General features: G+C 35.6%; 1 protein-coding gene across 1 annotated transcript in view; it reads right to left on the reverse strand.

Moving 5' to 3' along the window:
• Positions 1 to 24993, reverse strand: part of LOC123559963 (uncharacterized) — a 56577-nt gene that overhangs the window by 18940 nt on the left and 12644 nt on the right. The window contains exons 2-16 of the mRNA XM_053552208.1: positions 23539 to 23705; positions 22495 to 22628; positions 20775 to 20899; positions 19762 to 19861; positions 19095 to 19227; positions 17501 to 17586; positions 11918 to 12033; positions 11339 to 11468; positions 10242 to 10327; positions 8378 to 8521; positions 5801 to 5899; positions 4548 to 4709; positions 3492 to 3574; positions 2871 to 3039; positions 696 to 971 (exon numbers count right to left, since the gene is read on the reverse strand). Coding sequence (XP_053408183.1) covers positions 696 to 971; positions 2871 to 3039; positions 3492 to 3574; positions 4548 to 4709; positions 5801 to 5899; positions 8378 to 8521; positions 10242 to 10327; positions 11339 to 11468; positions 11918 to 12033; positions 17501 to 17586; positions 19095 to 19227; positions 19762 to 19861; positions 20775 to 20899; positions 22495 to 22628; positions 23539 to 23705 — 2010 coding nt within the window. The remainder of the gene's footprint in view (positions 1 to 695; positions 972 to 2870; positions 3040 to 3491; positions 3575 to 4547; positions 4710 to 5800; positions 5900 to 8377; positions 8522 to 10241; positions 10328 to 11338; positions 11469 to 11917; positions 12034 to 17500; positions 17587 to 19094; positions 19228 to 19761; positions 19862 to 20774; positions 20900 to 22494; positions 22629 to 23538; positions 23706 to 24993) is intronic.

The raw sequence follows: 24993 nt of genomic DNA on the forward strand, positions 1-24993 counted from the left end.
TGCAGATTTCCTATTGATTAATGTAATTATTACTAAAATAATTTTATCATTGTAATTTTTATTAGGCATATTCAAGTTTTTCTCATGAAATTAATCCATGTTTTATTCCCTCAGTTTAAAGGGAAAATAAGGTCGTTTGATCGAATTATATCTTGCTAAAATTTCGGTTTATGGATATATGAGAAGTCGCGGAAATATGTGACGAATCGTCACATAAAGAATCTGTCGGACAATCAAGTTATAATCATCTTACCTACATGTGCAAAAAGTTATTATATTTTGTTACATCTTTCAGTTGTGATCCGAACCTGTTACTAATAGGCCCCGTTAGCAAAATCATGACGTCGAATAAACCTTTACCCTGCTAAATTTTTTAAATGGACTGGTCCATCATTCAATTTTGGCAGTACCATTTATCATTGGAAGGGGTGTTCACTGAAAATTTCCTGACTGAATAGCGAACAATACAGACCATGATCAGCCTGACGGACTTGCAGGCTGATTATGGTCTGCACTGATCGCTAAGGCAGAATCACTTGCTGCCAGCAGGCTAAAGGTTAAGGTTTTACCTATTTTTTTAACTGTGTATGTCAATAAAATGTAATACATGTAGTTATCGTTAACATAATAATTAATATTCGTATATCCCTTTAACATCATCTTTATGAAAAAGATATATATTACAAAGAACTTACAGGTTTCTTCAGACCGGCGATGTATGACGATTTTTCCGACTGGGTAATATGTTCCTAGGTCAAGCATCCACCAAGGGTTATCTTCACTGTCTGTGCGAGCACAACATGCACTGGATTGTACGGAACGGGTAGTGCACTCATCGATTGCTTTATGTGCAACGTCGTTACTATCTTCTGTACCGTAGTCATAAGCATACTCGTAACTAGAGTATCTGTAGATGTCCACTTGACGAATACTTGATTGGGTTGCTATTTTACCAAGAGCTATATTCCACTCTGCAAGGCGGTTAAACATTAACGTATATTTTTTCATTTGGTACCTCTGTCTAATAGACAGCTGTATTAGGCAAAAATACTTGTTTTGATGTAATATCACATGTAAGCTGTTAACGGTATTGACAGAACTTCCTGCTTTAACCCTGAGGAAAGACTCCTTAGTGCATATCTTGTCATTATTTAAGGTTTAAGGGGACATATGGCACAACTACAAACTTTCCGCAAGAAACTAGAAAAATTCAAAGACTTGATTTAAGGTCACGAAGTAAGCTTACCGTATACTTTACAGACACATCAACATATATATTATTGCCAACTCATACCAGTTTTTAAGATTTCCTAGTAAAATTTAGTATGATTTGGGGTTTTTGCAAGAAGGGTAATAGCAGAAAATACTTAATGTAGAGTAACCTACTGTATTGTAGTAGTTTTACCTGCAGGTGTTTGGCAAACAAATCCTGCTTCCGTTATAGTTTTACCTGCAGGTTTCTGACAAACAAATTCTGCTTTAGTTATAGTTTTACAAGTGTTTGATCTGCAGGTGTTTGACAAGCAAATACTGCTTTTATTATAGTTTTACCTGCAGGTGTTTGACAAGCAAATTCTGCTTTTATTATAGTTTTACCTGCAGGTGTTTGACAAACAAATTCTGCTTTAGTTATAGTTTTACCTGCAGGTGTTTGACAAACAAGTCATCCTGCTTTAGTATAGTTTTACCTGCAGGTGTTTGACAAACATATCCTGTTTCAGTTATAGTTTTACCTGCAGGTGTTTGACAAACATATCCTGTTTCAGTTATAGTTTTACCTGCAGGTGTTTGACAAAAGCAAATTCTGCGTTAGTTATAGTTTTACCTGCAGATGTTTGACAAACAAGTCATCCTGCTTTAGTATAGTTTTACCTGCAGGTGTTTGACAAACAAATCCTACTAGAAAATTATTTTACCTGCAGGTGTTTGACAAACAAATCCTGCTTTACTTATAGTTTTACCTGCAGGTGTTTGACAAAAGCAAATTCTGCTTTAGTTATAGTTTTACCTGCAGGTGTTTGACAAACAATCATCCTGCTTTAGTACAGTTTTACCTGCAGGTGTTTGACAAACAAGTCATCCTGCTTTAGTACAGTTTTACCTGCAGGTGTTTGACAAACAAATCCTGCTTTAGTTATAGTTTTACCTGCAGGTGTTTGACAAACAAATCATCCTGCTTTAGTATAGTTTTACCTGCAGGTGTTTGACAAACAAATCATGCTTTAGTTATAGTTTTACCTGCAGGTGTATGACAAGCAAATCCTGCTTTTATTACAGTTTTACCTGCAGGTGTTTAACAAAAAATCCTGCTTTAGTTATAGTTTTACCTGCAGGTGTTTGACAAACAAATCCTGCTTAAGTTATAGTTTTACCTGCAGGTGTTTGACAAAGGCAAATTCTGCTTTAGTTATAGTTTTACCTGCAGGTGTTTGACAAACAATTCATCCTGCTTTAGTATAGTTTTACCTGCAGGTGTTTGACAAACATATCCTGTTTTAGTTATATTTTTACTTGCATGTGTTTGACAAACAAATCCTGCTTTAGTTATAGTTTTACCTGCAGGTTTTTGACAAGCACACCCTACTTTAATTATAGTTTTACCTGCAGGTATGTGTTAAACAAATCTTGCTTAAGTTATAGTTTTACCTGCAGGTGTTTGACAAGCACATCCTACTTTAGTTATAGTTTTACCTGCAGGTGTGTGTTAAACAAATCTTGCTTAAGTTATAGTTTTACCTGCAGGTGTTTGACAAACAAATTCTGTTTTAGTTATAGTTTTACCTGCAGGTGTTTGACAAGCACACCCTTCTTTAGTTATAGTTTTACCTGCAGGTATTTGACAAACAAATCCTACTATAAAATAGTTTTACCTGCAGGTGTTTGACAAACAAATTTTGCTTTATAACTGCAAGGGTAGTCAGACCACTTCCCATGATTCTCCTCACCAGGCAAATAAATCATTGAAACACAATTCTCAGAGTACTGACTTCCTATTTGTACATTATTAGGTTCACTTTCAAGCCAATACTGGTAGTTAACCTGGAAATGGAATAAGACAGAGATAAGTAAGTTTTATTGTAAAACAGAAACTTTTGACATGGCTGCCTGTGACTACTTTTAGCTACCCAGATATATTCATAGAAGTATTTCAAAAGAATTTCACAGTCAATTTTTTTTCTGACTTTTGACTGCTTACATTGAAATAGAGAATTGTATGAAAGATCAAATAAATATCATTCAATTTAACAGATGACTCAAAAAGTCAATACCAAATTTAGCTATAACGTTCGCTCTTTAAAGCAATATGTAATCAAGCTGGTTTAGAGTCACATCGACACGGCGAGAATGTAATGGGATACGTATCATGGTCCTCTATGGCAGTTTCTCTAATATACCGTACAACAAAACCTAGTTTCTCTAATATACCGTACTATTTTGTACGGCAATTATGTATGGCTTTATTCGTACCATTTGAACCCATTATTACAAACCTCAGCAGATGTATCTAACCAGCTGAATAATCCTTCCTTCCGTCGATCATTCAGGCCAATCCAAGTTTCACTCTGTATAAAACCTATGAATGTAAATGTTAGAAACTTCTTTTGCAGAATCAAAGCATGGTCACAGTGTACGCTTAAAATGCCATACAAGATATTTTCCTATTTTTTTCTTTTGGAACTCCTTTCCCGTCAAGATCAGGGAAGCTCACACGCTAGCTGCTTTCAAAAGCCTGCTAAAACCACCTTCTTTGAATAATATTTCGTTAATTGACCAATACATTTTATTCTTTTCATAACACAGCATAGAACAGTATTTTATCCAAGAGTCACTCAATTACTTTTCAATATGTATGTATGTTTGTCTTGTTTTATCTATATGTTTTACATTCATGGTTTTTGTTAAAGTGAAATGCATTTTTTTTGTGTTAAATACGTATTTGTTTGTATTGTTTGCAATTTACAATTATTCTGTATTCACTTTCTAACGTGCACATGTGCATGAAAAGATTGCTATATAAATGTGGTATAATAATAATAATATAATAATATATTTTAAATACCATAAAAAAGATTCGCAAATTTACTGCAAGATCTCACTGTATGTGTATTTGAACGTTTCCTTTTTCAATCATGTCCTTTCATAGAATGCTTACATACCTTTCAATCGAAGTATCTCAATACTTAAAAAGCTTGCTTTTGATGTGTCAGACTCTAGTCGAGTTCTGCATCAACCAAATTAACTTGCTAAATACTTTTATATGTCTCCAGTCAAGATATGAGCCACACCATAAGAAAACCAACATAGTGGCTTTGCGACCAGCATGGATCCAGACCAGCCTTCGCATCCGCAGGTTTATCTAATTGCAATAAACTTTGAAAGCGAACAGCGGATGCGCAGGCTGGACTGGATCTATGCTGGTCGCAAACGTACTATGTTGGTTTTCTCATGGCGCGGCTCATATTTGTTTTCAATAACTGCATCAACAAAATCAACTTGCTTTAGTCTTGTTATATCTTAAATCACAGTGAGATGAATACAGAATGTACTTGACAAATATTGTTGTTCTTCCTCTGACTGTATCGTGACAAGGTCTGCTCCTTCATCTGCACATTTTTCACGTGCAGAATACCAGTCGACAGGATCATCAGGGTTCCAGCGGTAACATTTGATACCATTTAAAGTGTAGCCTTCCGGACATTCGTACTTAGCTGAAGGAAAATAACTGCATTTTAAAACTGGATATCTTTCAAAATTACACATGATATATTACCCTTTAGCCTGCTAAATTTCTAAAATGGATGTGCAGGCTGATCTTGGGTCTGCACTGGTAGCAAAGGCAGAATCACTTTCCGCCAGCAGGCTAAAGTATAAGTTTCAAGACTATTTTCCGGCAATGAAAGACCCTACCTGAAGGGACAGTCATCATATGAGCCGTGCCATGAGAAAACCAACATAGTGGCTTTGCGGCCAGCATGGATCCAGACCAGCCTGCCTATCCGCGCAGTCTGGCCAGGATCCATGCTGTTCGCTTTCAAAGCCTAATGGAATTAGAGAAACTAATATCGAACAGCAAGGATCCTGACCAGACTGCGCTGAAGCGCAGGCTGGTTGGGATCCATGCTGGTCGCAAACCCATTATGTTGGTTTTCCCATGGCACGGCTCATATTTGCAGTCATAGAAACACTTTGTTGAAGAACCTGCATAAATTCCGTATAAAGCCTACAATCAGATTTCATGAAAAGAAATTGTACTTTGAAATTCGACAAAGGAGCTATCTTTTGCGACAGATAGACGGACGAACAAAAGAATAAATTAAGAATATAAAAAGATATGTATATTCAAAAACTGTTTTCTATCTATGTCTCAGGTTTCAAGAAAAAATCCCTTTTATATTAAAATAAGGTCAGGCAGATGTTCGAACGAACAAACAAACGGTGAAAATAATATGACGTACATGTACATCTTTCCTAAATTGCCTTCTACCTATTTATCAAATTTCAAGGGAAAAACTTGTATTTTAAGTTATTGTATATATATATATATATATATATATATATATATATATATATATATGGACTTTTTGTTGCTACTGGAAAAAATGGAAGTGTGTGCGTATTCTCCAGTTATCCATTTAACAAGATTCATGAAAACATATGTTATGCTGCTAATGTTATCAAGGGATCCCGATTTGTATAACTGTATGACAGAATGGCTGCCGAACGGGCGAGGACAAACCACAAGATATCTCTGACAAAGCAAGTGTAGGTTACTAATAACTAACGTCGACGATCTACGTACGTTTCTGTGGTGGAGGTGTAGTCACCGGCTTGTCAACCGGAACTGTGCAAATAGCTCCCCTGCTTTCACTGCAATCTCCAAACTTCCACTGACTTCCGTCTGTAATGATAAAAGAAACATCCCAAAATGAAAAAAAAATCATGATAAACTGTATTAATCAGGGTGATTTTTATAGTAATGATAAAAACTATTTTTGGGAGGGGGAGGAGGGCGGGTTTACCCTCTACCAAAGTTATAAGTGTACTTCTGACAATCATAAAAGCTTTATTTTATTTCTAATCGTATCATAAAGATGTTCATGCGTTACACAAAATAGTTCCACGATGCATTATTAAAAATCAGGCAGTCCTAATTTAACCTGTTTCCATTCACACCGACCACTTATATTATATTCGATCTATCAATGTTAAGGTATTCAAGCCAATGGTTACATCATTGCTTTCCAGCTGGCCATATAGGTAACTTCATGCGAGGTCACGGATAGTTCATCTTAGATTTGAGGCACATTTGTACTTGTTCCTCATACATGTATTTTAAAAGTTTGGCTTTTGCGTTGTTACAAATAGAGTGTTATGAATAGACCACAAGTATATTATTTATAGCGCAATTTATAAGTGAGATATTTTTATAAAGTAAATGTGGTGAATTTTAATATTTCACTGAAGTGTTGATTTAGATTTGTATGCAAACTTGTTTTATAAAGTTACATTTTGTACAGGTGACATATTTTTGACAAGACAAAATGTAAATTCAGGTATTGTCTGCTTCATCCTAGCTGTTAATGAATGTCATTGAAGTACAAAATAGTTGCCATATAAAACAGAAAATAAATCTACCAACACCCGCCACCACCAGGCATCTCAAGGCTTTGATTTCTATTGTACATAAAGAAACTAAAGTGTAACTCACATAAATGATACCTTTCCTACATGACTGACTATGTATATATATTTGTCCGAATAACCCCAACAGTAATATCTGTCTGTCTAATAGATACATTTATAAATAAAGTCTGTCAAAAAGATACATTTAGAAATAAAGTTTGTCTAACAGACACATTTAGGTTTGTCTAATAGATACATTTAGAAATAAGGTTTGTCTAACAGACACATTTAGGTTTTCTAATAGATACATTTAGAAATAAAGTTTGTCTAACAGACACATTTAGATATGTCCAATAGATACATTTAGAAATAAAGTATGTCCAACAGACACATTTAGGTTTGTCTTATAGATACATTTATAAATAAAGTATATCTAATAGATACATTTAAGTCTGTCTAATAGATACATCTATAAATAAAGTCCGTCTATAGATACATGTATAAATAAAGTCTGTCTATTAGACACATTTAGAAATACAACCTATCTATTAGATGCATTTAGAAATAAAGTCTGTCTAATAGATACATTTAAATACAAAGTCAGTATATTAGATACATTTAAATGTTAGATTAGATTTTATTTTCAAAAATCTCGCTGTCTACCTTTCTCATTACCTTTTATTGTTAACTATACTGAATCAAAGAGCTAGCCCGCTATTTGCTATTTTGCAAATAGATTGAAAAGTACATGTTTAAGGGGACTGTCATCTATGAATATTAACATACCAAAACTTCAATAGTAGTAAATTACGCAAAAACATAATATCATTCTATTTACTAACAAAGCCTTTTTCAAAAAAAGTAACAAAAAATCACACACGAAAGATGCGTTATCAAAAAACGAATATATTCAATTTATAGAAATAAGGAAGTGTATATTTTGATCTTTTACTCGGAAATGTTTGTATTTTACACAATTATTAAATGCTCTTTTTGGATACGGCATGACTACGCCATTATTTTGTTTTCTTTTATTTATTTTCTTCCCTCATAACGTTTATCGCTATATGTTTGAGACTTTTCAAAGATGGGTTGAAGTCGTTAAATGGGAGAATTTACACCACAGCATAATTTGAATGTTTTGAAATTGTGAATACTTATCAACAGTTATTATTATTTATTATTATTATTTATTATAGTCTCTTCACTGTACAGTACATCAATATACAACATAGGTTAAAGAAACAATAATACAATGTACAATGTCATTCATATATGAATTATAAGAGACTGAGATAAAATTGATTTCTACTATAAAAAGCCAGACAAAAGTTTTTAAACAAGAGGACCATGATGGTCCTGAATCGCTCACCTCTTCCCACATGACCCAGTTGATAAACATTCAGACCAACTTTCATACAGATCACATGAAAAATATGGCCTCCAGAGAGGTCACAACGTTTTTTCATTATTTGACCTACTGACCTCCTTTTGAAGGCACGTGACCCACTTTCGAACTTGACCTAGATATCATCAAGATGAACATTCTGACCAATTTTCATGAAGATCCATTCATAAATATGGCCTCTAGAGATGTCACAAGGTTTTTCTATTTTTAGACCTACTGACCTAGTTTTTGACAGTACATTGTTATAAGCGTAGACTAAATTTCTAAACTGTACGTTCAGTAATTTTTAAATTACTGGCAAAAGAACTAATGGCGGATTAGCTGTTTTGTTCTGTAAAGATTTACCTGCGGTATTAGTGATCTCACTATTGTCTATAAAGCCACACTGCGTATCCGTTGGAGACAGCTTCAGTTTCCCATTCGACTTTGCTTTCTCAAAATCTCCAGTTTCATCGCCACTGTCCCATTTAAGACTATCGACATCTTTACCTGAAAAGATAAACTAAAGTACTTAAGATAAGACTTGAAAGAAGAAACCGTTTCATTTCTTGTTTAAGGACCTTCACAAAAACAATTAATGAATGTACTTAGAAAGCGATAGACCAGGAAGGTGAAATACGGTGCCCGTATTAGTCGTTCCATGATAGACTTATTCTACCAATTAACACTACAAAAGAATCATTGTGTTAACTTTATTCTTAAAGACAATTAAATTAAACTTTACGTGCCTCATGGGACAAACAACTATTAACTTTACTGTATTCAGAATTTACACAAGTGTGTCTACTCAGGGTTTGATACCTAACTGATATAAATCAAGATTTCTAAAAAATATATTACCAGCTTGATAAATGGTTTAACTTTAAAATAAAGCAAATTATCAAATACAAAATGAAATAAAATATTCAAAATGTTATAAAAAGTAAAATATGCGCATGATAATAAAGGGCATAATTAATTTAAACCTGAATAAGTACACTCTTCAAAGTTTGTTTTCTTTTGACTTTAGGAAAGTAGAATATGTTTTTCAACAACAACAAAAAAAAAGAAAAAAAAAGGAGTAAGTCTAACAAAAGTTGAAAGGAGTCTTATGGGCCCATATAATGCTCCAATCCGAATAATGACCCACAGGAGTTTTATACGGAGGGGATGTGTACTTAATCCGCATAAAGCTCCCAGCTTGAAGAAACAACATAGATAATAATAAAATAAAATAATGATAATAGTTACAATCCGCTTAAGGCAAAGTTTGAATCCAAGTTTGATAAAAAACAAGACAAACAATAATAATTAACGAATAATAATTATGAAGAACGTCATCATCTACTTTTACTTCTACTTATTCGATGTAACACATTGCAGACTTGGAGCGGTCTTCTGCGCATGCCCGAAAGTGATTATCAATTGTAGCACACGGCTAAAATATGCATATTTTTGCATGTCCGCATGCATTTAGTGTACAATATGCATAAAATACTGACTAAAGGTTAGGGTTAGTATCACCATGGTTACAAAATATATACATTTAAGATATTTTCGTTCAAATTTAGTTAATCCGGTATGTACTGGATTCTGTAATTTATACCGGCGCTCCAAGTCTGCATTGAGTCACAGTCCTACTTATTTACGTTGTATATTTACCGGTATAAGAGGCACGAACAAGGTCAAAACCCTTGAAGATATGCTCGGTGGAGTACAAACTTCTGACCGGTCGAGTTTGAACCTTTGTATGAGTCAATTTAATGCTTTTGTTAAGCATATATGAGCCGTGCCATGGGAAAACCAACATAGTGGCTTTGCGACCAGCATGGATCCAGACCAGCCTGCGATTCGCGCATTCTGGTTAGGATCCATGCTGTACGCTTTCAAAGTCTATTACAATTAGAGAAACTGTAAGCGAACAGCATGGATCCTGACCAGACTGCGCGGATGCGCAGGCTGGTCTGGATCCATGCTGGTCGCAAAGCCACTATGTTGGTTTTCTCATGGCGCGGCTCATATGATATCGTGTAAGGTGATCGGTAAGCGGAAAATTATTCCATAATGATGTAACATATGCGCTCTGTTGATGTGACGGGAGATATACTATCTCACTAGCGTTATACTATCTCACAAAGGGATCATCAATATAGTTTGTGGCTGTCTCTTTTGCTTTATATAACTCGAACAGAACATGGCCACAAAAGTGACCGTAAGAACTGTTACATACCGGACAATCCAAGCCAGACGGATTTTATTTCAGTCAAACTGTAATGATTCTTAAGCACCGTCAAAATATAGTACCAGTCATTGTCGCTACAAAGTAAAATAAAACAAGTATGTAGAGAATGTTAAACATTTAATGCAACAGATCTAAAAGCTAAAAGGATGTTAAAGTTGTCCTTACATTCAATTAAATATAAGGTCACTATTGAAAGGTTTTCATTTGTATATTCCATGAAATTGAACAAAACACTCTTAGTTTTACATATTTTATCAATATAATAAACAATATCTTTCTGACAGAGACAAAAAGAAAACAACTATAATATCTTATTACTTATGCATCACGATGTAATGTGCAAAATAGGTATAACTTTTCTATAGGTGTTAATAGGACGAACTTCTTATATAAGGGCTTTCATCTATTATTCGACCTTAGTCCTTCATTAACCTTTAACCTGCTGGCGGCAATTTATTCTAGTGATTCTGCCTTTGCGACCAGAGCAGACCAAGATTACTGTTCGCTATTCAGTCGGTAAATTTTCAGTGAACACGCTTTCGATTAAATAAATGGTATTGCCAAAATTGAATAATGGACCAGTCCATTTTAGAAATTTAGCAGGCCAAGGGTTAATACTGATGCTTTGGATTGAATTGTGTCCTCTTTATAACAAGCCAGTTTCACCTTATGTTACTGAATATCATTAGTCTGCTTCCTATGTCAACTGTCTCACAGGGGTATTTCATGTGATGAAAGATAAGATTTCTACGTAGATAGGCTTATCACCCCTTACCCTGCGAAATTTCTAAAATGGACTTGTACATAATTCAATTTGAGCAGTACCATGCATTATTTGAAGGGTGTTTACTGAAAATTTACTGACTAAATAGCGAACTGTGCTGACCATAATCATCCTGCACGGATGTGCAAGTTGTTCTTGGTCTGCACTGATCGCAAAGGCAGAATCACTTGCCGCCGGCAAGCTAAAGGTTATTAGTATCAGATTTTAGAGTGTTATGATAGGCTGAAGCAATCAAACATTAATAACATTACATAAGATCTAAAAAAAACTGAAAACAAAGAAAATAACTTTGGATAATCACTTCTTAATTTCCAATAACTTGGTTGATCTAAGGTTGCAAAAACCTCTGGCTTCATTCCATGTATGAAAATCCTGTGTATTCAGATTATAACACGTTGCCTTGTGCAGGATGTAGCCATATGGGCACGTACCTGTGGTTAAGTAATAGTTTTATATAGTATTAAGGTATTCTCTCTTAAATAAAAGATATATCAATATTATTCTTCCATCGGCGGTTTCACGAGACTTCAATAAAAAGGACTTGTCTATCAGTTTCAGCGTCTTTGCCACTTAAGAACCGGTTATATGTGTCTTTGCAACTTAAAACGCGATCATATGTGTCTTTGCAACTTATAACGCGATCATATGTGTCTTAGCAACTTAAAACCCGATTATATGTGTCTTTCAACTTAAAACCCGAATATATGTGTCTCTGCAACTTAAAACCCGATTATAGGTCTAAAAATGTGGATAATCAATACAGTATAACCAGCCTTAAAACCTTAACTGTTTCTATGCAATTGTAATAGAATGAAGATAACGAAAAGATCACGTTATATTGCAAAAGGAAAAAAAAAAACAAACAATGGTGGTTTTATACCTAGTGGTTTAGAGCACATAAACGAATTGCTGGTGTCACAATTCGCAGGTTTCCAATTCTTAATGCCGACCGCATTGGTGTCAATTACAGAGCACAACGTATCGTTGTGTGCAATACTAGAACATAACAAAATATATTCATTATAACAACACAAGAATAGATCAAAATGTATTATCATACGCAACTCTAGAATATGTTATAGCATGTTCTACGCTAATATAAGAATTAGAAACTAGAATAGGGCAAATTATATCACTATTTGCAAAACTAGAACAGAGGGCAATGTTTCACTGTGCGCAACACTAGAATAGAGGGATATGTATCACTGTGTGCAACACTAGAATAGAGGGAATATGTGTCACTGTGTGCGACACTAGAATAGAGGGAAATGTATCATTGTGTGCAACACTAGAATAGAGGGAAACACTAGAATAGAGGGAAATATATCACTGTGTGCAACACTAGAATAGAGGGATATGTATCATTGTGTGCAACACTAGAATAGAGGGAAATGTATCATTGTGTGCAACACTAGAATAGAGGGAAATGTGTCATTGTGTGCAACACTAGAAAAGAGGGAAATGTGTCATTGTGTGCAACTCTAGAATAGAGGGAAATGCATCATTGTGTGTAACACTAGAATAGAGGGAAATGTGTCATTGCGTGCAACACTAGAATAGAGGGAAATGTATCATTGCGTGTAATACAAGAATAGAGGGAAATGTATCATTGTGTGCAACACTAGAATAGAGGGAAATGTATCATTGTGTGCAACACTAGAATAGAGGGAAATGTATCATTGTGTGCAACACTAGAATAGAGGGAAACGTTTCATTTTGTGCAACTCTAAAATAGAGGGAAATGTATCATTGTGTGCAAAACTAGAATAGATGGAAATGTATCGTTGTGTGCAACTCTAGAATAGAGGGAGATGTATCATTGTGTGCAACACTAGAATAGAGGGAAATGTATCATCGTGTGCAACACTAGAATAGAGGGAAACGTTTCATTTTGTGCAACTCTAAAATAGTTGTCTTCAACACTAGAATAGAGGGAAATGTATCATTGCGTGTAATACGAGAATAAAGGCTTACCAACATGTGCCATTGCGTGCAACACTAAAATAAAGGAAATGTATCATTGCATGCAACACTAGAATAGAAGGAAATGTATCAATGCGTGCAACACTAGAATAGAGGGAAATGTATCGTTGTGTGCAACACTAGAATACAGGGAAATGTTTTATAGTGTGCAACACAAGAAAAGAAGGAAATGTATCATTGTGTGTAATAGAGGGAGATGTATCATTGTGTGTAACGCTAGAATGGAGGGAAATGTACCACTGTGTGCGACACTAGAATAGATGGAAATGTATCATTATGTGCTACACTAGAATAGAGGGAAATGTATCATTGCGTGTAATACAAGAATAGAGGGAAATGTATCATTGTGTGCAACACTAGAATAGAGGGAAATGTATCATTGTGTGCAACACTAGAATAGAGGGAAACGTTTCATTTTGTGCAACTCTAAAATAGAGGGAAATGTATCATTGTGTGCAAAACTAGAATAGATGGAAATGTATCGTTGTGTGCAACTCTAGAATAGAGGGAGATGTATCATTGTGTGCAACACTAGAATAGAGGGAAATGTATCATCGTGTGCAACACTAGAATAGAGGGAAACGTTTCATTTTGTGCAGCTCTAGAATAGAGGGAGATGTATCATTGTGTGTAACGCTAGAATGGAGGGAAATGTATCACTGTGTCCGACACTAGAATAGACGGAAATGTATCATTATGTGCAACACTAGAATAGAGGGAAATTATCATTGTGTGCAACACTAGACTTAAGGGAAACGTTTCATTTTGTGCAACTCCAAAATAGAGGGAAATGTATCATTGTGTGCAACACTAGAATTGATTGAAATGTATCGTTGTTTGCAACACTGAAATAGAGGGAAATGTATCATTGTTTGCAACACTAGAATAGAGGGAAATGTATCATTGTGTGCAACACTAGAAAAGAGGGAAACGTTTCATTTTGTGCAACTCTAAAATAGTTGTCTTCAACACTAGAATAGAGGGAAATGTATCATTGCGTGTAATACGAGAATAAAGACTTACCAACATGTGCCATTGCGTGCAACACTAAAATAAAGGAAATGTATCATTGCATGCAACACTAGAATAGAAGGAAATGTATCATTGCGTGCAACACTAGAATAGAGGGAAATGTATCGTTGAGTGCAACACTAGAATACAGGGAAATGTATTATTGTGTGCAACACAAGAAAAGAGGGAAATGTATCATTGTGTGTAATAAGAGAATAAAGGGAAATGTGTCATTGTGTGCAACACTAGAATAGAGGGAAATACATCATTGTGTAGAACACTAGAATAGAGGGAAATGTATCATTGTGTGTAACACTAGAATAACAGGAAATGAATCATTGCGTGCAACACTAGAATAGAGGGGAATGTGTCATTGTGTGCAATACTAGAATGGAGGGAAATATGTCATTGTGTGCAACACTAGAATTGAGGGAAATGCATCATTCTGTGCAACACTAGAATGGAGGGAAATGTATCATTGTGTGCAACACTAGAATATATGGAAATGTATCATTGTGTGCAACACTAGAATAGAGGAAAATGTATCATTGTGTGCAACACTAGAATATATGGAAATGTATCATTGTGTGCAACACTAGAATGGAGGGAAATGTATCACTGTGTGCGACACTAGAATAGAGGGAATGCATCATTGGGTGCAACACTAGAATAGAGGGAAATGTATCACTGTGTGCGACACTAGAATAAAGGGAAATGTATCACTGTGTGCGACACTAGAATAGAGGGAAAGGTATCACTGTGTGCAACACTAGAATTGAGAAACATATATCACTGTATGCAACACTAGAATGGAGGGAAATGTATCACTGTGTGCAACACAAGAATAGAAGGAAATATTTCACCGTGTGCAACTCTAGAATAGAGGGAAATGTTTCACAGTGTGCAACACTAGAATAGAGGGAAATGTATCACTTTGTGCAACACTAGAATAGAGGAAAATGTTTCACTGTGTGCAAAACTATAAAATAAAGGGAAATGTATTACTGTGTGCAACACTAAAATAGAGGGAAATGCATCAGAGTGTGCAAAACTAGAATAGAGGTAAATGTATCATTGTGTGTAATACGAGAATAAAGGGAAATGTGTCATTGTGTGCAACACTAGAATAGAGGGAAATGTATCATTGTGTGCAACACTAGAATAGAGGGAAATGTGTCACTGTGTGCAACACTAGAATAGAGGGAAATGTATCATTGTGTGCAACACTAGAATAGAGGAAATATCATTGTGTGAACACTAGAATAGAGGAAATGTATCATTGTGTGCAACACTAGAATAAGGGAAATGATCATTGTGTGCAACACTAGAATAGAGGGAAATTGATCTTGGTGCAACACTAGAATAGAGGGAAATGTCATTGTGTGCAACACTAGAATGAGGGAAATGATCATTGTGTGCAACACTAGAATGGAGGGAAATGTATCATGTGTGCAACACTAGAATAGAGGAAAAATTCATTGTGTGCAACACTAGAATAGAGGGAAATGTATCATTGTGTGAACACTAGAATAAGGGAAATGTATCATTGTGTGCAACACTAGAATAGAGGGAAATGTATCACTGTGTGCAACACTAGAATAGAGGGAAATGTATCATTGTGTGCAACACTAGAATAGAGGGAAATGTATCATTGTGTGCAACACTAGAATAGAGGGAAATATATCATTGTGTGCAACACTAGAATAGAGGGAAATGTATCACTGCGTGCAACACTAGAATGGAGGGAAATATATCACTTTGTGCAACACTAGAATAGAGGTAAATGTATCATTGTGTGCAACAATAGAATAGAGGAAAATGTTTCACTGTCTGGAACACTAGAATGGAGGGAAATGTATCACTGTGTGCGACACTAGAATAGAGGGAAATGTATCATTGTGTGCAACACTAGCATGGAGGGAAATGTATCACTGTGTGCGACACTAGAATAGATGGAAATATATCATTGTGTGCAACACTAGAATAGAGGGAATTGTATCATTTTGTGCAACACTAGAATGGAGGGAAATGTATCACTGTGTGCGACACTAGAAAAGAGGGAAATGTATCACTGTATGAAACACTAGAATAGAGGGACATGTATCATTGTGTGCAGCACTAGAATAGAAGGAAATGTATCACTTAGTGTAACACTAGAATAGAGGGAAATGCATCATTGTGTGCAACACTAGAATAGAGGGAAATATATCATTGTGTGCAACACTAGAATAGAGGGAAAATATCATTGTGTGCAACACTAGAATAGTGAGAAATGTATCATTGTGTGCAACACTAGAATAGAGGGAAATGCATCATTGTGTGCAACAGTAGAATAGAGGGAAATTGCATCGTTGTGAACAACACTAGAATAGAGGGAAATGTGTCATTGCGTGCAACACTAGAATAGAGGGAAATGGGTCATTGTGTGCAACACTAGAATGGAGGGAAATACGTCATTGTGAACAACACTAGAATAGAGGAAAACGTGTCATTGCGTGCAACACTAGAATAGAGGGAAATATGTCATTGTGTGCAACACTAGAATGGAGGGAAATGCATCATTGTGTGCAACACTAGAACAGAGGGAAATGCATTATTGTGTATAACTTTAGAATAGAGGGAAATGCATGATTGTGTGCAACACTAGAATAGAGGGAAATTTATCATTGTGTACAACACTAGAATAGAGGAAAATGTGAATAGAGGGAAATGCATTATTGTGTGCAACACTAGAATAGAGGGAAATGCATCATTGTGTGCAACACTAGAATGGAGGGAAATGTGTCATTGTGTGCAACACTATAATGGAGGGAAATGTATCATTGTGTGCAACAATAGAATAGAGGAAAATGTTTCACTGTCTGGAACACTAGAATAGAGGGAAATGTATCATTGTGTGCAACACTAGAATAGAGGGAAATTGCATCATTGTGTACAACACTAGAATAGAGGGAAATGTATCATTGTGTGCAACACTAGAATAAAGGAAATGTATCATTGTATGCAACACGAAAATTGAAGGAAATGTATTATTGTGTGCAATACTAGTATAGAGGGAAATGTATCACCATAGGGCAGCAGCGTAAGACTATAAGACTAACAGGCAATGCGTACTTACTCGAAATATCGAAAGAAATGTTTTATGTCAACAGGTAGAAAACAAATACACATCAGTTATCCAGTTTACTGTTCAAACAAAACATATAGCAACAGTAACATCTTCAGCCTAAATTATTTTTTAATCAGTGTCATTTCAAAAATCAAAAATTGAGACATTAACAAAAACCCGTCAAGCAAATGTGGGTTAAATGTTACACTGTAGTTTTATATTTGACACGCAGAAAGAGATTCGCATTCTTCATTGCTAAACATTTATTACTTTAGCATGCAGAATTACTTCACATGTTCATAATCGAATATAAACATTGCTAATCCGTTGGTTACCATTAATTAACAAAACAAGGCTTACATTTCAGGGTCTGGAGTACCATCAATCCACCAGTTATTCCTCGCCTCAAACCTCGTGATACGCATGCTCAACCAAGAAGAATGGCTCTGTGAGTGAGCATGAAATAAGCACAATAATCTTCACGAAAAAGTATTCATTCTCATTGGTAATTGTCCTTTGAGACAATGTATTTTAATTTATATCACAGTCTGATAGTACACTATCAATGGGTTTAATTACCCACCAGCAGGAGGCGGCGAGTTTATTGGTATGCTAATTCTTTTTTTTTTTTTTTCGCTTGCGGAACATGGAACAAGTCATGTGTCAGGTTTTTAATCCTGTACAGAATTTTTTATTCGTAGATGTGTGATACACATACTTTATTTTTACATTTCTTCTGTTAGGATTCTGGTTAGGAAAGTGTGGTTAGTTTGCATAAACTATGGATATTAGATTTTTAGAGGATATAATTCAATATATTTAGATTGCCATGACCTGTAGATGACCCTATTGTTTTTAAAATCATCAGCTCATAAAACAATGCCCACAATAAAAAAGACATTTATTATGACTGATCTGAATATAAATTTCTGGCGGCGGAAAAACTTTTGACTTGGTTGTTATTGGTAAAAACACAACCCGAAACTCATGTTCTAAATTGATGTAAGTTATTGGCAAGTTAAACAAAGCAAGAAAACTAATGGAAAACGGGATTGACGCACGGTCTATTGAGAGGGCTTTATGCCGTCACATTTAGAAATCTGGCGTCTTTTCATTACTACACAGAGGGGAGATAAGCATTTTTACCGTAACACGTTTATGAAAATAACTAATATTTTTTTGTGGTTTACTGTTAGAGCTATTAAGGATAATATTTCAAACGTGCAGAAATTAGATCACTAGAGTGAGATAGCTCCGGTTATATATTCGCAAATATGAAAGGAATAATTTGCATAAATTAGCAAAAGGTCTCTACTTAATTCTTTAATATTCATACTTTTTTGTTTGATTCTGTTTTAAAGTAAATGTTTCCGAAATCGAGATAATGAATATCTTTTCGCGATTTGATGTTTCACCAAAGAGGCGCTGCAGTCAGTCCGGTCCGGTCCGGTCCGGTCCGGTCCATCAGGTCAGGTCAGGTCAGGTCAGTTAGTCAGTCAGTCAGTCAGTCACACAAAATGGGGTTCTGTGATTATTTTAAACGTTTAAGACAAGCTTTCACGAAACTTTGCACATAAAAAGATGGCAATACGGGGAAGAATATGCACGTCCTTTATGTTGTTGCAACATAAAGTGCGGTTGCTATGGCAACAAACTAGAACTGATCTGTAGAAGTGGAAAAGTGGAAACATCCGATAACTTAATCCAAAATATGCAGAATTGGACCCTGTGATACTTTCATAAAATTTGATAAATAGTTAGAACACGATGTGGAGGACATGCCTATTTGTCTCTCATTTTTCGGTCCGCTTCTTCTGACAGGCACAAATCGAGGACTGAGCGCGAAACTATTGTATCTTGTTCTTTATTTATATACAGTTACAATAGTTTCGCGCTCAGCCCACGAAATGGTCTTAACACTTTTGTTTAGCCAGTCCCCTTTGGTTAAACTTACCGTGTCGAATAGGTACCCTATCCATACAGTAGTCTTGTCCTTATGATCGAGAAAATCCGTGATTCGTTGTTGAGCACTGTCGTCATTTATCAATACCAAAAATGAATCGTAACCGTCTTCTCTACAAGTTGTCCTGAAAAATAGATTAATAGATAACTTTTAAAAAACTTAACAGCTGTATGTAACCGATAATAAGAAAATGCACAAAATCTTTGTAATATTCCAAATCATTTTTTTTTTTTCGTAGGGGTTTATTGACAAAGACCGGTATCTTAGGTCTGATTTTGATGCGGACCAAATTTATTTTGATTTCTTATCAAATATGATAGTCAAATAGGTTTGAAAAATGAAACTGGATTGAAAATAAAATATAAAATATGCGTTTTTGAGATTAACGCATCAGCATCCATAATGTGAAATGGTTTCTTTTTTTTTCAACCCGTTTTATCTGGAAGATATTTACTGGTGGTGTAAAAGGTAACGTTTCGGTCAAAGCGCAGACTTGACACTTACCTAGTTGCATAAGATATAAGAATATAAGACCTAAAAATACCAGATATGTAATTTGCAAAAATCATATTTAATTTGCATTACAAATTCGCGCAATTTTAACATGTTATTTTTAGTATATGGCAAAATGTGCTGTTTGTGTATAATTGGTACTTACACGGCTTGGGTTTGTGTTACTTTATCGCTGAAGTATTTATAACAGTTATCCAAACCAAGGTCATCCCATCCATTATCTGCGTCACATTTCATGGGCAGATCTGAAATCATACATGATATTCATATATTAGAACATTCTATAACATTATCATTTTCGCCGCACCATGAGAAAACCAACATAGTGCGTTTGCGACCAGCAAGGCTGCGCAGTCTGGATCCGCGCAGTCTGGTCAGGATCCATTCTGTTCGCTGTTTCTCTAATTGCAATAGGCTTTAAAAGGGAACAGCATGGATTCTGAACAGACTGCGAGGATGCGCAGGATGCTGGTCTGGATCCATGCTGGTCTCAAACGCACTATTTTGGTTTTCTCATGGCGCGGCTCATTAATAAACAGGTAACATTTCTGTATTTTCCGTAAGGCGGAAAAGAAAACATACAGTTCTTGTATTGCACCGGAAACATTTGATACCTGGACACCGTTCTTTGGTCGAAAAATTAAAATTCAGCTTTATTTCTCAGGATCAAACACTATGGAAGGCCGGTGCCCCATGCTAATTATCAAATGCTAAATATTTAATGCTAAATACCAATTATATAATGCTAAATTCCAAATACTATATGCCATATACTAAATGCTAAATGCCAAATGATAATTGCTTAATCGCAAAATTCTTTATGAGTTAAGGATCTTTATCATATGAAAGGCCGGTGCATGTCAAACGCTAAATGTCAAATAGCAAATGCTATTTGCTAAATGATGAGTGCTAATCAACTAATACTTTAATTGTATGAGTGAATGGTTTTTATCTCTTAATCTACTGAATGTAACTTTTAATTATTTAAGACATACAATATTCTACCTGTCAGACTTGAAAAAATAACATGATCTGTCGGACATAATAATATAGGACCGAAACTGCCAAAGCATTCTTCAGTTATTGATTGACTGACAACTGTTCTCTGAATTTACCATTTCTAGCAAAGACCCTTTACTCTGAAAATTTTCTCATTACCTTTCGGTCGTTCACAGATAAACTGTAGTGGCTGTTCACAGTTTTTGTCATTCAGAAGGTTGTCCCAAATTTCAGCACAGTCCTCTGAATCGCGGTGATTGTTCGGCTCACCAGATCCCCATTGTCTACGAATATATATGATTAAAATGTATTATTTTGTGTGATAAATGAAGAAGGTTACTTACATTTCCATTTTCATCTGTCTTTTATGGTTTCAACCATTTCTTTTAAAGATGAAGTTCACGGTATGGATATTTAGATAAGAAATGCCATATGGATTAAGTCTTTGATTCAGTCTCCTCGGTATTTTTGGCACCATTTCACAGAGGGGGACATGCATATGTATTTACTACCGGGAAAGAAAGCATCCTTTAATATAAAATTAGGTGTTGCCCATTCCATGGAAAAACACCATCATGTGAGGGTAATTTTTGTCCTTTCCGTGGAAAGCTTATTTCGTTTCTTTTATTTGTAAAAGCTTTTCCGTTTCTGATTATGTCGTTTCCGACAGTTATTGTTAGCATTACGTCATTTCTACTCGGCCGACGTCGTTTTGATAAAAAATTGTCTGAACTGAATGTTTAGCAGAGTTGATACCACCTTTATAAGATTACATAGGATATGTTTTATATGAGGACATTCGTTTGTGTCACTATATGAGATCCAAATTATCTTGCAATAAAACAAATCGCCATATGGCATGATTGTGTCGGTGTGACTCAACCAAAAAATAATTAAAAAAATATTTCACTAATTAATGCTCCAAATATCTAATGATAACGGGCGAAATAAAGTTTTGATGATATTTGCTATCTAATGTCGTAAGCCCAATACTCGCCATTAAGTCAGGGCGGCAAAGTATGGAATATTAACTAAACACATCTAGAACTACATGTATAACCGCATCATACTTGCTGAATAACTTAATTCTTATAGCTTTCACACATTCATTTGGCTGTTTAATAAAATATATTATTACATACTGGTTTCTATTCCCCGTTAAGATACACTGGTACCGGAAACGTCAATATTTTTCCATACACTGACGCCTGAATTTCATATCGGGTGCGTGACGTAATTCACTGAGTGTTGTTGCACTATTTTTTTTTAATTTAGTTCAGTATTGTCAATCCTATTCAAGCTATTGAACATATTTATGATATTTACATAATATTCATACATGTAGATGCGCATGTAATAAAAAGGTTATTATCTTTGCATCGGGAAATATGCACTCGTTCTTCAGCGGAAGAATATTGCGCTCCTAAAGTCGCGCAATATTTCCGCTGAAGAACTCGTGCATATTTCCCGATACAAAGCTAATAACCTATAATTATACAAGGGATAAGGTATTTGTAAGGTAGGCCCTACTGATCTGCATTTTTTTCAGGTCAATTGTTGAACAAATAGTCCTTTCTCGTACTACAGTTATCTGCTTACGTTAACATGACTTTTTTTTTTTAATGTCAAGAACAGTTCTCTCAACTAGAAACATCTAACATTGTCGTTTCGTATAAGAGTCCCATGTATGGGTGTTTTACACATGAGATATTTAAAAAAATCGACTAAGTGCTTGAATTGGACAACAGTTGTTTTTTGTATTATCGTCCTACCTACTAAACTCTTAACAACCTTATGGAGGAGCTGTCCTTGTGGTGACTAAAAATAATTATAGTTAAACACTCGTTTCATTTTTTAATGTATACTCTTAAGAGCTTACATGAAGTTGTCAGTTTCGTTCCTTGAAGTACCATCTGTCCACAGCCAGATACTGTCGTTCCCCGGATGCCTCTGAAGCCCTATCCACCATTCATAATTTACAGGGTACTTTTTAACCTCATTGATTATCCACGCCTGGAAATAAAATAAATCGTATTTCAGCAAGAACAAGTTCAAATAGACCAACCACTCATCAAAAACTGAAGCACGTTTTTTTCTCTATAAAACGCAGTTGTTCGGCCAATAAACATGATTATTTGTGACTTCTCATTGGTTGGTAATTCTATAGAAAGAGATAATCACCACCAATAGTGATATTCCTGGAAACAAATTGCCTTCATACAAATTCACGCGAGGAACTAAATATTCATAATATTTGTTTATTGTAAGGCTAAAAGCGGCCCATTTATTTTGCTAATAAATGACAGAGATCTGTGAAATATACAATTATACTAGTTTATCAGTGACCACTTACGCAAAAGGAAACAGCTTCCATTTAGAAATAGTCTCTTTAGGTTTATATATTGCATTAGCTGGTTCTCCGCTTGCCGATGCAATTAAAATTTCTCGCACAGAAAGACAGGTAAAAAAAAGCTTCCATGGGATTCGAAAGATTCGGTCTTCTACGTTGTTCTTTAAAAAAATCTATTGTAATACCGACCCGTCGAATTGGACTTCTGTATGATGTGTATGCTTTTTTTTTCGATGTTTCTCATTACAGATCTGCTGCAGCCGTTCTGCGCATGCCCATAAGTGATTATCAATTGGAGCGCACGGCAAAAAATACGCAAACTTTTGCATGTCCGCACGCATTTAGTGTATAATATGTATAATATACTGACTAAAGGTTAGGGTTAGTATCACCATGGTTGCAACATATATTCCTTTAAGATACTTTTCGTTCAAATTGCTTGAATCCGGTATATACCGGAGTCTGTAATATATCACAGGCGCACCAGATCTGTTTTTAGTCACAGCCCGTTTGTTTTGCCCGCCAGTTAAAAATGTATGTATATAAAATATGAAAGAAAAGTCTAGTTATTACCTTTTCGTGTTTTGAATTTAACTTAAGTAGATCCCCATCACGTGCTTGACACGTGGCACGAGCCTCTTTCCATGATTTCATTCTAGTTGGCCAGAATCGGTAGCACGAGTTGCCCTCTGGTCGTTCCAGCCAACGAACAGGGCATCTTGTTGATACGTAACTGCAAACTGAATATAGATGTACAACGTAAATATGTATATTTAATCATACTTTGCATTAAAAATTAAATTCTGCAATATTTTCGTCTGAAAATGTGTTTTTCTTTCGAAGATATGGCATTATATATATAAAAAAATGAATATCAGCTAGTCATGGATCGGATCTGTGGTAGATAAAAATGTATGTATAATGACATTGCCTTTTAACCCTTACCCTGCTAAATTTCTATAATGAACTTGTCCGTCTTTCAATTTGGACAGTACCATTGACTGTTAAAAGGGGTGCTTCCCAAAAAGATACTGACTGAATGGCGAACAGAGCAGGTAATGATCAGACTGCATGGATGTGCAGGCTGATCATGATCTAAACTGGTCACAAAGGCAAAAATCAATTGTGTCCAGCATGATAAGGGTTAACTAATTCCAAGTTCTTTGCAGATGTATTTTCTTTCAACACCATTACATGAGCCGTGCCATGAGAAAAACCAACATAGTGGGTTTGCGACCAGCATGGATCCAGACCAGCCTGCGCATCCGCGCAGTCTGGTCAGGATCCATGGTGTTCGCAAACAGTTTCTCTAATTCCAATAGGCTTTGAAAGCGAACAGCATGGATCCTGACCAGACTGCGCGGATGCGCAGGCTGGTCTGGATTCATGCTGGTTGAAAACCCACTATGTTGGTTTTCTCATGGCACGGCTCAGTCATGTATTAAGATTATTTATTGTCGCCACTGGAAACCCAATTGGGCGTTTTCTCCAGAAGACTGTTATTGATCTTAGAAGGATAGTGGAAGATACAGAAGACGCTCAAATTCCTGAATCTTCCAAGGTTTTACATAGCGTTCCAAGTGAACAGCACACATCCAGGGGACTCTTCTCCCAATGTTAGTAACATTAGCCTGGCGGAGCGGAATTTCAAACTACCCGTTTCGTAGTCAGGCAGTGCCAACACATGATCACTGCGACCGCACTTACCGGTATATAAATATATTGGTTGAAAAAATAGCATATAAGCAAATTATCATATTCTAGAAATTTGCCAGCTGTAGAAAATAACAAAAGATCAGTTGTAAGTGTTAATCCTTATGACCAAACCCTTGACATGGTTCTAAGACTATTTTACTGCCTTAAGGTACGGACTGAACATTCTGGTTCCAGGATTATGTTTGGTCCGTTACGAGACTCCTGATTAAAACACCTGATCAAGAAGGTAACAAGGCTCAACGATGCGCGAAGCGAGAGATCACCTTGGCAAAGCGCGAAAATTTCACAATTTCGTGCTTCGCAATCGTGATT

This window comes from Mercenaria mercenaria, chromosome 10 (assembly GCF_021730395.1).
Source record: "Mercenaria mercenaria strain notata chromosome 10, MADL_Memer_1, whole genome shotgun sequence".
NCBI lineage: Eukaryota > Metazoa > Mollusca > Bivalvia > Venerida > Veneridae > Mercenaria > Mercenaria mercenaria.